This window comes from Gekko japonicus, unplaced genomic scaffold, assembly GCF_001447785.1.
Source record: "Gekko japonicus isolate JY-2015 unplaced genomic scaffold, Gekko_japonicus_V1.1 scaffold118, whole genome shotgun sequence".
In the NCBI taxonomy this organism is placed as follows: domain Eukaryota; kingdom Metazoa; phylum Chordata; class Lepidosauria; order Squamata; family Gekkonidae; genus Gekko; species Gekko japonicus.
This window is the reverse complement of record NW_015168656.1, coordinates 1679893-1695647: the sequence shown is the minus strand read 5'-3', so window position 1 is coordinate 1695647 and position 15755 is coordinate 1679893. Positions and strand designations below refer to the sequence as shown.

General features: G+C 40.6%; 1 protein-coding gene across 1 annotated transcript in view; it reads left to right on the top strand.

The window, feature by feature from the left end:
• NAV3 (neuron navigator 3) overlaps positions 1-15755 on the top strand; it is a 289038-nt gene that overhangs the window by 226490 nt on the left and 46793 nt on the right. The window contains 2 exon segments of the mRNA XM_015415209.1: positions 677-754; positions 12664-12747. Coding sequence (XP_015270695.1) covers positions 677-754; positions 12664-12747 — 162 coding nt within the window.

Genomic DNA, 15755 nt, shown 5'->3' with positions numbered 1-15755 from the left:
TATTGACAAAAGGCTGTTAGAGAGAGGGAATATCTCCTCATAAAGAACCATGTTGCCCTCTAACCATTGGCTGGAGACTCTCCAGCCCTGGCTCATCCTGCTTTTTGCCTCTTGAAGAAAAAAGGGGGGCAGGGTAAAATAATCCACATCATTAATGCCATGAATTTCCCTTGCCCCAGCAACCCTCATATATGGTATCTAACTGGCATCTTTAAAGCCATTGAATTAGGATTGCCATTATCCCTGCTGTGCTGGAGGAAACCCCAATTTTCAGGGCTTCAGCCCACCGCCAGCCAGCTGCCCTGTGGAGGAGATCCCATTCATCATGCCAGGGATGTCCCACCGGGGGGGGGGGTGTGCTCTGGTATTTGGGTAAACTATGGTTTTAGGCCAAAACCCCCCAGTTTGCCCTAATACCAGAGCGTTCCCTGTGTGACATGCCCACCACCCCAGAATACCCCCCCAAAGTCTCCCACTGCAGCCATGGCAAGACCTGGCAACCCTACATTGAATAAACTGTTAGAAAAGTGTGTTTGCTGGATATACAAATACTGGGGACAAATATCCCAGCTATTTTTACTGCTGTAATTTGGAATGTTCAATAATTTCATGGTTTAAACATAAGTTTATACTGATATTTTTTAAGTTAATAAAAATGTATTTTCTTCTTTTCAAGCAAATTCATAAACTACGAAGAGAGCTGGTGGCATCACAGGAAAAAGTGGCCACCCTTACATCGCAGCTCTCAGCAAATGTAAGTAATTTGTTCTTGTCATTAACAGATGCTATGCACTTTTAATGTGACCCTGTAGCTACAAAGGTCCTCTGATTAAAGTTTTTACCATACACTTACCAAATAGTTATTTTAACCACCCACAAAAGAAATGTATACTATATTAACCAAATGCACTGGAGAAATTTCAGGTGAATACCCACAAGGTGAATTTATTTGTAAATATTGGATGCAATCCTGGGCAAGAAAGAAGTCAACCATTCATGCCGTGTCGTACAGTAAAAGTGTGTTCATCCCCTTCCATTGTATTATATACTGCCTTAACAACTGGTAAGAAATTCTTCCAAATTGAGGGAGAAATATGTAGTTTTACCAGTTATCCATAGATCTTTCATTCCCTTCCAATGGGAGAAGACAGACCACATACCTTCTCCATTTTATGAGAATTCTCCTATTGCATATACAGAGGTTTTTAAAGATTTCACACACATCACATTCTGTGTAGCTGGAGCCTCTGAAGTGCAAACCAAAGAGAGTACTGAGTACCAGAGTACCAGAGGCCACACAAATGAAAAGGTTATATACTGAATTGTGTGCAAACCAAATATTAATATACACAGTGCAAAAAGTACAGTGTGACAAGTGAAAGCAATCCCTATATACAGTGCAAAATACAATAAAGTATGATCATTCAAATAGGGGGGGAAATCAATGTATAATACAGTGAGTTATAACAAAAGGGAAAAGTATAACTGACAGTCTGTATTCTATTTAAAACACCATTTTGATATCTTCTTCAGAATTGTTTCTGTTACAGTCCCATTGCAGAATGGCCTTTAACAGTTGTAGTTGATCTAGATATATATAGTCATGTTCCTGACAACTCACCTTCTACCTGATTGGGTCATCCTTTCAAGGTCATTTGCATATGTGGGCTTATTGGGCATTCTGCATGTCATCCCATAGCCAGTCAGAACACAGAGGTCATTTGTATATGCAGCCTGATTGGCCCTCGCCTCCAACATTATAAACAGTTCGCTGTTGGAAGTCATTGAATGTGACCTGAAGTAAAATACATCTCCCAATTTCCCCCTAAATGTTCACTAGAGATCTTCCGGAAATCACTGTGTTCCCCAGCCACAGTACATCATTTCCCCTACATAAAATTTCCCAGCTATTACAACTGATCTCCAAATGACCAAGGTCAGTTCTCCTGGAGACAATGACTGCTTTGGGCAGTGGACTCTATGGCATTATACTCTGCTGAGGTTCCACCCGCAAACGCTGCCCTCCCCAGGTTCTACCCCTCAAATCTACAGGCATTTCCCAACCCAGAGTTAGCAACCCTGTAACTGGCTATGGAACCGATTTCCAGACCCTTGGAACCCAGAAAACATGGCATAGGAGGAGGTGCTTTTGTACCTTAGCTGCCACTGCATAGCCTCAACTCAACATAAGTCAGGGGTGGAAGGAACCATACCTGCTAACATGCGGCTCTCCTCCCATACTACCCATTTCAGGCAGCAAAATTACTCGAGCCAGCGCTGCCTTATAGCTAAGCAGAAGGAAATAAGCATGGCTTGCCTTCCTCTATTTTCCCCTTCTCTCCGCCGCCCCACCAGCCACAGCCAGGACACTCACCTGGAGCCTCTTTCTAGAGCTCACTGTATTTTTTCCCATAACAGGCCTTACTCCTAGTTGTCTATAAAAGACAAGAGTCAAAACATCTTAAAGTATGATATAACATCTAAGCGGACTTATTAACAGCAGAAAAAATTACACTTACTATTTATCAGCCAATCATAGAGGATTAATAAGTATATTTAAATCACATATCTGTAACACATAAAGTATAAACCAATTAGTAGAAACAACAAAAAAGGAAGGCGGCAAAAAAGTGAGGTGAAAGATCATACACTAAGAAATCCAAAAATAACTGTGATCCAATTTCTCATGTGTAATTCTGAAAATCTTGCATGTACCAAAAAAGCCAAGGTCTCTGTATTTTGCACTGTGTATAGGGACTGTTTTCACTCATCACACTGTACTTTTTGCACTGTATATGTTAATATTTGGTTTGCACACAGAGGCCTCTGGCACTCTGGTACTCAGTACTCTGGCTGCGGTCACACGCAACATTAGCCACACAAGAGATACGGAAGACAGGCGGAGTTTCCGGGCGCGATCTCACCAGCACATCTGGGGAGCATAGCGCTTCTGTGGCACAACCGAGGCTTCCTCCCGAAACCGCGCAGCAAAAAACTAGTACCTCGGAGGTACTAGTTTCCGGAAACTGAGGGGCAAGGGCGGGCGTCTGATCACGTTTCCGGTGGCATCTGGCGCCCGCCCATGTCCCCTTGTGAAAAAGTTTTTTTTTCCCAAGTCCCCGTGGTTGCGCACATGCACCCAACGGAGCATGCGCATTCATAGTGAACACAAAAAAAGAAAACTAGTTCACCGCGCCGCGCACTTCTTCATTGTGCGCAGGCATGTGTTGTGATCGACGCCTCTCCGTAACCACAGAAGCTCCACGGTACCTCCACAGAACCTCCACAGGAGGTATGATCGCTTTACTGCGTGTTAGTTTGCCCCAGGGCAAACAGCCACACTTCCCCCCCGCAGTTTCCTGCCCGTGTGACCGGGGCCTCTCTTTGGTTTCTCACAGAGATCTCCCCTCCCCCTTTTAATTCTTTCTCCCTGCCTCTGTAGTGCAGCCTTTTGATATCCAGCTATGTAATCTGTGCATATCAAGGAGAACTTTGCACGCAGCTGAAGTTTTATGTATATTGATACAGTAGGCAGAAGTAGAAATGAAGGTAACCCTTTCTCAAAATGCTATTGCCCCAGTCTGAAACAGTTCTATGGAGGCATTTTTTTTTGTTGGAGGTACCATTATGTTTCCATATGTTTATCTCAATTGGATCAATAACACTTCTGCAGAGCTATTGACCATGGGTCTCCCAGTGTTTGTCTACTCTGATCCTAAGTGGTTTGCTTTTCTTTACTGTTTTTCTTCTGCTGCTTGTAAATAAAATGCCACCTTCCTGTACTCTTACTGAATTGGACAAGATTTATGCATGTCTGTCTGCAGGCCGCTGCAGTCATAATTTCAACCGAAAACAAGACAATGGTAACTTAGATCCTATTGCATATCCAGTCCCTGGAGAATTTTTCAGAAATGCCATAAAATTTTATTTCAGATATGAAGAATGGAATTTTTGTTGGAATGGTGGAATACGGAACAGAATAAATTACTGTCATTTTTGCTGAGGCAAAGGGATAAACACTGTCAACAAGTGATAGTAGAGGGTGTTCCTAAATAATGTACAATTTGTACTGTGTGTGTACTATGAAATATGACATATTAGGATAAGTGAACAATTTCAGGTACTGTCAGCATTTTCCAGCTTTTGTTGAGTACAAATAAATTAAAATTTGGACTTACTTGCTCTTTGTGAAGGACTCTTTTGTGTGATGGAAGGTACTGGATCCTATAAGTTTTTCAGCTAACTTAAATGAGAGGAAGAGCCCCTTCCACAAAAAGGTTCTGCTGAGGACTATGGCACCTGCTTGCAAAAGATCCATGTAGGATGAGCCTGCAGTAAAAAGGTGAAATTAGACAAGGTTGCCCCCCTTACCTCTTGCACTAATAGAAAACTTGATTGGTTCCAAGTCAAAGTCCTCTGCTTCTGGCTCTAAAAGTACACAACAGATATGATGAAGATCCCAAATCTCCATCTGTCTGTAAAAGGAAATTTGGAGATGTGCCCTGATTTAGATTAGAGCTACATTGGGAACACCAACTCATATTTGCTAATCAAAACTAGGTTCTCTGAGCTGTGTTAGAATTTTTAAGGAAAAAAGATGTGCCCTTATTTTTTCCCCTTTAATAACAGCAAAGCAAGCAGTGGTCTGAAAGATGGGCCCATTCTCCCCTTTCAATGCCGCCTGGATCAAAATCAGACCTGCAGACGCAATTTGCCCTTTACAAACAGATGGAGATCTTTGTCACATCTGTTTGTGTTCTAAGGCAGCTTGTGGGTGCCAATATCCAAAGTTAATCTTCTTATGCTAAATTCTTTAGACTGTTGATTAAAGAAAATTTCATTTGTATCTTTATTAAAACTTTCTAACTCCATTCTATGGTCAATTTATATAATCTTCCAAAAATAAAGTTTCCACTTATGGTTGGCAGGGATAATATATTGCAGGTAATGTTCAAATTGCTAGTTATTATATAGCTATAATGTTCATGCATTTAAGGGTCTACATCTGATTTCTAGTAGTGATCCCAGTCCTTCCCCACTGTCCCACATTCTATGATTTCTTTCTTCATGATCCCTTTGTCCCCAGACTAAGTTTACATTATGAAGTGAAAAGAAATTAAAACATTGCACACAACAATCTTCCAAACAAGTTGAGCAATCAAGGCAAAGTATAAAAGTGTAGTAGATATGAATCTAACTAATTTGTATAATTTGATCCAGTCATTTAATTGGTCCCAGAAGTTGTATAGAATTCCATGACCTCTGTGTATTAAATACCAAGATTGAGTGTAGTCCTGACTTGAGTTTTAAAAACTTTCATTAGTCCATAGCCTAGTAACAAATTTATCTGTCTGACTTTGCATAGATTGGGCAATCAGAAAAAGCTATATTTTATTATGCATCTTTTTATACGCTCCACTTTTCCAGCTTCTTAACAAGTATTTAGAAGGTATCGTATGAAGCATTTTTGTTTACTTGCCCTGTTCTTTTTATCCTTCCTAAGACTTTTGTGCTCTCTTTGGTATCTAGCTATTTATCTCATTTGGTGAGGCTCAAGACATTATCCTTTTCCACAATTTAATCTACTCAAACTCCAGCTACTCCTGATGTCTTGATTTACGGTTACTTCAGCTGGAAGACTGAGTTTTCCACTGTTTCTTGTTCCTGTACTGCTGAAAGGAAAATCCCCAAACTAATTTTTAAAAGGGAGGTTTTAGTTCTGATTGTACCCAATCAGCCGACTTTCTACTGGATTGAAATGGGCTCCATATTTTATTTAAATTAGTTACCTTCAGGTCTATGCTAGCTTATTGAAAGCTTCTGTTTGATTAATGCCTTTTGCCACATAAAACTGACTTCATGGTAGTGTTTAGACCAGTGTGACCATGGGAATGAGGAACACTCTTTATTTATTTATTTATTTATTTATTTATTTATGTTATAGTCTGCCTTTCTCACTGGAACTCAAGATGGATTACAGAAAGTGAGTCAATACAATCAACAGGTTGAGGCTTTTAATAAACAATGAAACAAGATTTGGGTTGTAGAACCTACCAGAAATCTGAAAACAGCACTGAAGCAAAGCATACATGTTAACATGACACATTAAATAATGCAAAATTACATAGTAGGATCCATCTTACATCAGAGACTTTAAAGTTCAAACGGGGTTTCAAGGGCTGTAGCAGCGTCGGTGCCACAGCTGAATTAGGGTGTGGTCTCACTTCTTGACCCAGTGCCAGTCTACCTCCTGCTGCTTCTCTATACTCAAACCACTCTTGAAATTTCAGGAGAAAAAATTTCACTTTTCTCAAAAGTTTGGGGGTGTTTTTGGTTTATTTTGGGTATTCCCATACAGAAAAGAAACAGGCAATATTGGGTGTCATTTTAGTTCAGGACTATCCAAATGCACACCACCAGGAGTAATAATACAGTATCTCCACAATTAAAAGGGTTATTCTTTTAAAAATTAAAAGCTAGGAATTCAAAGGAGCTAATAGACTGCTACAATGTCGTAATAAGAACCCATTTTTTAAAACCCTCTGATTGTGGGGGTAGGTATTAAGGCACAGGAACAAGGGGGCTAGGGCATGGAAAGTGTGGGGGAAACTGCTTGTGGATGCTCCATTGCCATAATGAATACCTGTGCATTCACAGCATCAATGAAAGCTGCAGAGAGAATTGTCACCATGTGGAAGCAGCGTTATGCTACTTCTTTTGTAATGTTATACTGTCAACGGGTAGGAATGAATGGTAAGTGAGCATAGGATTCCAATTAAGATTAAGTCCTCTTCAGCCATATGCCTAATTTTCTTCATTACTGCAGTAGAACTTGGGGTGTGCACTTGGTACAAAACAAGCCAAATAACTATCAAAAAAATACCTTATCAGTGTTTTTCAGGTATTAAAGCCAAATTCAGATTAGGGAATCTGATGAGCTACTAAATAACTGAGCCCAAATAAAAGCCAAAAAGCCCCTCAGCTTTTATTTGGGGTGCTATTCCTATATTGAAGCTGCGAGCTCACCCAGAAGTGGCTCACTTCCGGTTGAGCTGGCTGGCTGCTTCAGAGTCTTTGCAAAAGCCATTTAAAGGGAACATCCTGTCACATGCCTGTGAACTCCAAGCAGCCAGTGAGCTCATCCACTTCTGGCTGAGCTCACCAGCCACATCAGAGTTCACTGGCAAGCAGCTTGTCTTTGCAAAAGCCATTTAAAGGAAATGTTCCTTGGAACAGTTTTCACAAGTTCTGTCACGTGCCTGTGAACTCCAGAGTGGCCAGCGAGCTCACCCGGTTGTGGGTGAGTTCGCTGGCCACTTGGAGTTCACTGGCATGCGGCAGGGCTTGCAAAAGCCATTTAGAGGGTTGTTCCTTTTAAATGGCTTTTACAGGGAACTCCGATGCAGCCAGCGAGCTCACCCAGAAGTGGGTGAGCTTGCTGGCCACAGAGTTCACTGGCACGTGACACAGCTTGGGAATCAATTCTCCATTATACCCTATGGGGATGGTCCCCATAGGGTATAATGGAACCAAATAAATTCAGCAATCCCAATTATTTCCAGAGTCCCAATATCATACCAAGTATGTTGTGCACATCCCTAGTATGGATTCCAGGGGGGCAGCACCTCTGGCATCCCTGGGTATACCACTGGAGTAGACATCTGGTGTAGAACAATGAGCAATTCTGTCTACTTGGCCTAATCCATGAATAGGTTTACAGTATTTGTTCATATAAAATATTTCAGTTCCTAAAACACATGTTTTTCAAAAGGGCATGAAATAATATAAATATTCATAATATAAATATTTCAAAGTCTTCTATTTATACTGAAGCTGAGAGAAATGGGCAATTGTTCTGTTTTTCAAATGCAGAATTCAGTAGTGCAAGACAATAAGGCAATTTACATTTTTGAAGTCTAATACTTTTTTAATAGAAATGACAGTTGCCTAGCAATAAGCATTAGAGACTTGATCTATGTAATGCAGCAGACATTCTTTCACTAAATCGGCTGGAATAGTATTATCTATTTTAATACTAAAATTATTTCACTTTTATTTAAAAGGGCCTTTCATTTTAGCTTTTAATACTTCATTGCACCATGGAATTTAGTGCAACAATTTATGTTCTGGATTGTGCGATGCATGGTTATTTTTATGAACACATACTCTTCTCCGTACTCCCCCTAACTTTGCCTTAAATGTGTGTTTGCTCAGATGAATCAACATTTCTAGTTGAATTCCACAAATGAGTAGGGACTCCTTTATCTCTGTTTGGCTAGAACATCAAGAAGATGAAATGAAATATAATTTAATGCAGTTATGGGACATTTGCAAATGTTGTGTGATGAGTGCAGTCGTCTTTGTGGATGCAAATGGGCACTTTGAGATAAGGGGTTTATACCACTGACAAAGAACATGACTGTATGGTGGCACATGTGTTTTCTACACAGGGAGGTGTCTGTATTTTTCCAGTTGTTGCTGTGGCTGCTGATACAGTACAGCAGCAACTGAGCTTCCACATGGTAGGTTTCCCTCTATCTTTCCTGCTCAGGTCATCAGGAGTGGCAATATAATGATATAACAGTTTGCATATCCATTTCTTTGAACTGCTATCTTTCAAAAATAAGTATCTAGCGACCCTTTTGTGGAAAGGCACTCTGCAATAAAAGGGGCTAGATGCTTACTTAAAATAAAAACAAAAGCTGGTTATTTAGCTGTCTGATATGCAAATTGTTTTGTCATTATAACAATACTCAATTGCTGATTTACAAAAGTGAAAACAAAGCTCCCCAGTAGTGGGGGCCGGTGTGACAGAGAGTAAATTGTTAATTCTGTAACCTGGTCTGATAAAGCTTTCCAGAAGTTTTTTTTTAAAACTGGTAGGACATTTTCTTAGGAAACTAAACATAGGGAGGGGGAATTAATTTCCTGGTGAGAGTTAATTTAAATTGCTTAAACATGTTTTGACCAAATTTCTTGTGCTTGGATCAGCAACTATTTCAATCTATTGTATCATTCCAGTTGAATAATGTGTGTTTTCAGACATATTCTTTAGCTATGGCCCACTTCATACATAGTGGAACAATGTGTTTCACATAACAGAAAAACAGCATTGACCATTTTCCTCCATGCCGTCAGTTGTGAGCTGAGAACTCATAATAAGCAGATTTAGCTGGCCATGTTAACATGATGATTACAAAAATGCCATCCTGTCTCAACTTGCCTCAAGGTTGTTTTTTTGCCTTATAGAGGTATCAGCTGTCAACGAGTTCTGACATGATGGCATTATCTACTTCTGAGTGAGTTATTAATAAGCTGAGTATACCCAGCAACTTCCATATTAAGCAAGCAAACAGAATGATAGCTGGACATCTTCATTTTGTTGTGAAGGTATACAAAATATCTCATAACATTACTGCTTTCTCTAGAAGTCTTACACTTTTCTCTGGCACTGCTCCTCAGTGTACTTTTCTATGCTATCAAATATTTCTTCTTCTCCCCTCTGCCTTTAAAAATGTTTTAATAGGGTCAAACCAGACCAGATATTGTAAACTCCACTATCAGATTTCCAGCATATTAGTTTTAGGGGGGGGGAGCCTTAAGAGGTTCTGATTTAGATCAACACTGTGGCACAGGAACAGATGGGATAAACTCTTTTTTTAAATTATTTGTCTTCCCCCTACACAATTTTTTCAGCTATTTGCTATGATAGGGGAAATATAAAGTATCATATGGTTTCTTTAAAAGCAAAAAACCCCAACAACATGCTGAAGACTCAGTAACAAACTTTTGTGATTTTATGTAATTTGCCTGTAATTGTAACAATCAATTCAAGGTTAGGGGTGTGCAAAAACAAGTCAACATTTTTCGGTTCTGGTCTATTGAGCCTGAAATTTGTTTGGTATTTCCGAGAAATCCCAGATCCCAATACCGGTATGGTATTCAGAATCATGAATTTTTAGAAATCTCTCCACTACATACATAAACTGTGCCTCAGGAGAAGCTGGCCCCAGGATCTGCATGCAGCAGGGAGGTCTCTCCCCACTATATGCAAACTCAGCTGGGTGGGCTTCTCCTGTAGTGCAGTTCAAACCATGCCAAAGGAACTGGCCCCAGGATCTGCATGTGACAGGGAGCTATCAACTCCCACCACCCTGACTAATCCTGGGCTGGCTCCTCTTGCAACTCAGTTTAAACTGACCTGCAAGAGAGGATCTGCTGAAACAGCAGAAGAGCTCCAGTTTAGCTGCAAGAGCCACCCTGGCTGATCTTCAATATAGCTGAATATCCCTGAATAATATTTTTTTTTAAAAAAAAAAAATTGGCTTTTATTCACGCTCAGCTATACCAGTAGCTGATCAGATTCTCTGAGTCTGTATTCAGCTTAAATAATATCCGGAAAATACTGGTAAGGTATTTCTTGATATTTTTAGAGCTCAGTTTATGCTGAATGCACACCCCCTATTCAAGGTCTGTTATAGGAGTGTGCAAAAATCATTTTTGGAGGGGGGTATATTGGACCTGAAAAATATCAGTATTTCCCAATATTCTCAAATTCCAATACCCAATTTTTTTCAGCTCCATGATACTTTATGGGGACAATTTTTTCGAGCCCAGCTCAACCATTTCAGTCTACAGAATACCCGGCAGAACCTAGTGCCACCATGGCACAGCAAACTTTAAAGGACTGATCTCAAAGCACAGTGTCAGAAGAAAACAAAGTGGGGGGGGGGATTTTGCAAGCCTAGAACAACCAGTTACAATGTGCAGAAAGCTCAGCTGGACCCAATGCCACTGGCACTGCATGCTTAAAAAGACTGATTTCAAAGCATAGAATTACAAATCCATGCAAGGAGGGGTTTTTTGCAAGCTCTGTGCAAGAAAATGGGAAGGAAACACCAAAAAAAGCCAGCAAAGGGGGAAAGACTCTCTTGAAACTGACAAGACTAGTTTGAAACTGACAAGAGCAGTGGGGAAGCCCATAAAAACCCTGAGATACAGACCCCAAAAAAGGAAATTAAAAAAACAGTTCCTGGGAGCCTGCAATGCTGGAAAATCTTCCCAGAAAATCATGAATATATCTGGATTTTTTTCAGGATTTCCCCCCCAGTTTTCTGAAAAATCCCAGATATCATTGGGGTGCCAAAATATACCTGAAAAATACTGATATTTATCGGGTATATTTTCAGCCTGGTTGTATCTGAATGCACACTCCTAGTCTGTTATTTAGCCCATAACAAAACATTTAAAAACATAGAAACAAAGGCATCACTAAAATTCATATGCAATTATTAGTCTATTATTGGTTCTTTGAAATGAAATATTATTTGTGAATATTGATAAGTTCTGATTGTCATGAGTTCTTTTTATTTTTGCTTTATACATTGTTTTACTTGATCTTAACCTGTTGTTGGCTGCCTGGGGGTTGCTTTTTAAAGATAGAAGAGTGAAGTATGTTTAAATAAACTTGTATTAAATACAAAAAAGGAAAAATCAAGCATATGCACACTTTACATGTTAATAGTCATCATGCACTAAAAAAAGAAACTTCAAAGAATATATTTTGAATGGATTGCTATCATTTAATGATGACAATATTGTCACTCTCAAATATGCATTTTAGGTGCTCAGAATAATACATAATAAAATACAAGGCTGACATAATATCACTAAATGTGACATTATTCCAACACTTAATGGTTATTTCACTAATGTAAATGGAGATCCTTAGGATCCAGATCTAAAGAAATGCTCAAGTCATTGCACTGAGCTCAGAATCATCCTTGTTTCCAGATAAGCACACACAGACACTGGCATAAATCTCCAATTCAGTTCTACAAATCTACAATGCCCAAGACCCAACAAGATCCCAGCAAGAAACAGAGCACTACAGTGTTAATTATTCAGCATTAAATATGTACAATCAAGTGTATACAAAAAGATGTGGTTGGTATATGTTGCATATCTTAAAATTATTATTCTATGGATGGAAAAATAGTGATGCCTACAGGCATTATCACACTTAAAATGAGTATAAACCGTGTCAGAAATTTTTGGCATGTACTTCCAAATATAACTTTGTCAGTGTTGGATACAGTTTATGCTTTATGGTATAAATTTTTTATGATGAGGCAAAGTTGTGTTAAACCCATTTCTACAACTTCCTGCCATATTATGCTAATTGGAGGCAAAAATGCAAGTCAGTTTATTTATTTATTTATATTTACATTTTTATCTTACCCTCCCTGCCATTCGGCAGGCTCAGGGCGGCTAAGGACATAAATATATCTAGTTCTAAAGGAGATCATTTCTACAGTGTGTTAATCCTAGGCCTCCTCCTTTATTTTAGTTTAGAAATACAGTCAAAAGGATATTTTGTTTGTTAACTATTCAAGAGTAGGAAAGAAAAATATCAATAATAAAGAGCTGTTTTCCAGTGTGAAAGTCTTTCACAATGAGAATAAAATTTAAAATAAATGAAGAATTGGAATAGAGAATGGGACTAGTTGGATAACATAAGAAGAATTTGTTCTTGTGGTTGTTATGTGAGCATGTGGGGTTTTGCAGCAAAAAAATGTATTCCAGCATAGTTTATAGATTTTTACATATTGCATGTGAGGTCTCATGACATTTGAATGGCCTTTTCTTCCATGTTTTTCACAGGCCCATCTAGTAGCGGCTTTTGAAAAGAGTTTAGGAAATATGACAGGCCGGTTGCAAAGCCTAACAATGACAGCTGAACAAAAGGTATGTTTGAAACAGCAGCCACTTCAATGTGGAAAACAGTCATTGGTTTATACTGAACTTTGTATTGAAACAAGAAGACTGAGTGAAAGGACAGCTGTAAGGATAAACAGACAGGTGCATTTTTCTTTCATCAAATTTTAACTTCAAAGCTTCATAAAAGCTCAATAAGAATAAAATTACGCATCATCAGGTTTAGCTTGGCTGTATCAGAGGGCAGTACAAAGATAAAATCTTTCATTTCCACATTTAAATTAAAACATTTGTGATTCTGGATTTAATCTATATTGAAAGATTCAGCAACAAAAGCTGGTCATAAACCAAGTGTAGTGCTTGTTCCAGTCTGACAGCATTATCAGAATTCTAAATATTGGAAAGAAGAAATATCTCAGTGGCAGACGTATAAGCCAGTTTTCAGCCCTTTAGCATTAGCTGAAAGAAAAAAAGGGGGGGATAATCTTTTGATTTGGTTTTGACTTATTGTTCAGAACTCTTTAAATGCCTCTTATGTGGTCTTACAGCACGGAAAGAGTAAAAGTCCAAACACTGAAGTTAAAATTAACATGTAAGACAATTAAAAGTGGTCATGTGTTGCATGCTGGGGCTAATACTTCTGGTGGTATGAGGAAACATGAACCATGAGGAAAGGTGGGAAACAATATTTCAATCTCTGTGTTAAGACTTGTGTTTAGACTTTTGACTTGTGGAGACCCTATGAATTAATTTCCCCCCAAAATGCCCTTTCATTAACATCCTTGCTCTGGTCTTGCAAACTGAAGGCTGCCTCTATTTCAGGAAATCCATAAAACTCTCCTTGGATCACCCCAGTTTTCACATATTTTGAGAGCTTTCCCCGTGTATGAACACTAGCAAAAATCCCTGATTCTGAAGAACTGCCAAGATAAGTTTTAAAAGGCCAAATAGATTAGCAGCACTCTTTTCTTGCCAGTCTACCCCACTAGAGCCAAAGGATGGGAAGAAAGAGAGTTCACCAGAGAGGAAGAGGGAGGGATTATGAAAGCCCTCCCTCTTGTTCTTCATCATTTTGCAATGGTTAAGATAGTGTCAATGTTACATCTGCTCTGGGCCTGTGTTTAGGGAAACCAGGTCTCCTGCTACAATGTGAGATCTCCATCCTGTGGCCATCTGCTGCTACCTGATACAACAGCAGCAAGATGGGTGAGAGTGTCTCTGCACCACCATGATGTCATGACCAGAAGTGGCCTCATGCAGTGCTCTAGCAAACCCACTGTAAAACAACAGAGATTTGGGAGATTGCTAGAGCATCAATGTGATATTGTGCAATGGCTAGTCCCCCCCCCCAACCCTCCCACCTTGAAACATTGAACTTGACTTGTGTTTGAAAAAATTGCATACACGTTATTTTATATACTTAAGAAACCCATCTAAGAGGAGCCAGGCTAATGTATACACTTGTCACCCTCAAGTCAGTGATCTTCATACCAGTCAGGGGTCGTTTCGTAGAAAAAGAGCTAGGGGAACTCATTAGCATAACTCATTAGCATATGCCACACCCCCTGACATCACCGGAGGTGTGTCATAAGGCCACACCCCCTGTCATCACCGGAGGTGTGTCATAAGGCCACACACCCCACCCCCAACGGTCCTGGCCACCGGCCTTGCAGCTCCACTGCCGAGCCCCATGAGGGGCCCGGCGGTGGACCTGCAAGGCCGGCGGGAGTGCAAGGAAGCCCCGCGAAGGCCCTCCCTGGCCCCAGGCAGGCAGGGGTGGGGAGAGGCAGGGAGGAAGCAACTTACCCTCCCTCTTCTCCTGCCTCCTCCTGGCTGAATGAGGGCCGGAGGCGGGGCGGCCGGAAGCAGGGGGCGGGGCTTCGTCATGTGCCCCGCCCTCCGGTACCTCACCCGGGGAACTGCGATCCCCCGCGTTCGCCCCCGAAATGACCTCTGATACCAGTAAATATATTTCACAGTACAGGTTAAATCAGATATCTGCTCATTGTAGCCCTTAAAGCTGATGTCGTTGATTGTGGTCCATGATGCCCAGTGACTGACTCTGTTGAGTGTTCATTTTCCCATTAGTGAGAAATTTACTTGTGTCAGAACTGAATTTATATTCTTTTCCATCTCCTGGGAATAAGATGTAAAAGTGCATATAGAGCAGAGGTCCATCAGTGACTATTAGCCACAAGATATAGATGGAACACTCTGTCTGGGGCAGTGATGCTCTGTATTCTTAGTGCTTGGGGGACAAGTGGGAGAACTTCTGGAGTTCTGGCCCCACTGGTGGACCTCCTGATAGCACCTGGGTTTTGGCCATTGTGTGACACAGTTTTGGACGGCATGGGCCATTGGCCTGATCCAACATGGCTTCTCTTATATTCTTCTGTCCTTAAGTGTCTCATTCTAAAATGATTCTTAGGTTCCCTTTTGAATAAAAATAGTCTCAAACAGTTATTTCAGCCTGAAATATTTTGCAAAACTTCAGGCTTTGTTCCTTAAAAAGATTATAATGGTTGCATTGACCTTAATAAGCTTTCCCAGAGATCTGAGCACATATTTTTTCCTCCCTGCCACTGAGGTTACATTCTTATTGCCCCTTTAATCCCCATTATATAAAATGAGAAGTGGAAGGATTGCTGCTAAATGGAGCAACTGTAGATTTAATCAAAACTGCATTATTTGTTGAACAATTGCCTACCAAAATATGCTATAGACCAGGGGTGGCGAACACGTGGCTCTAGAGCCGCATGCGGCTCCCGGCCAAAATTAATGCGGCTCTTTGCCTCTTATCATCATTTTGTATATTGTGGCTCTGTCGCGTTCCTCCTTGGTCTTGGGGGTGGCGCCCCAGTGGCCGTTGTGGCACGACGTGAGTGGGCCCCGTGAGGAGCGGCGTGGCTCTGGAGGCGAGGGTTTGGAAAAGACGGGGTAGAAGAGGACCTCAGAATGGCAGGGGGCGGGGTTGACGTCACCCCGAGCGCCCCTCTGCCGACACTCCCGCACGACCTCTGGCACGCTCCGTCTCTCTT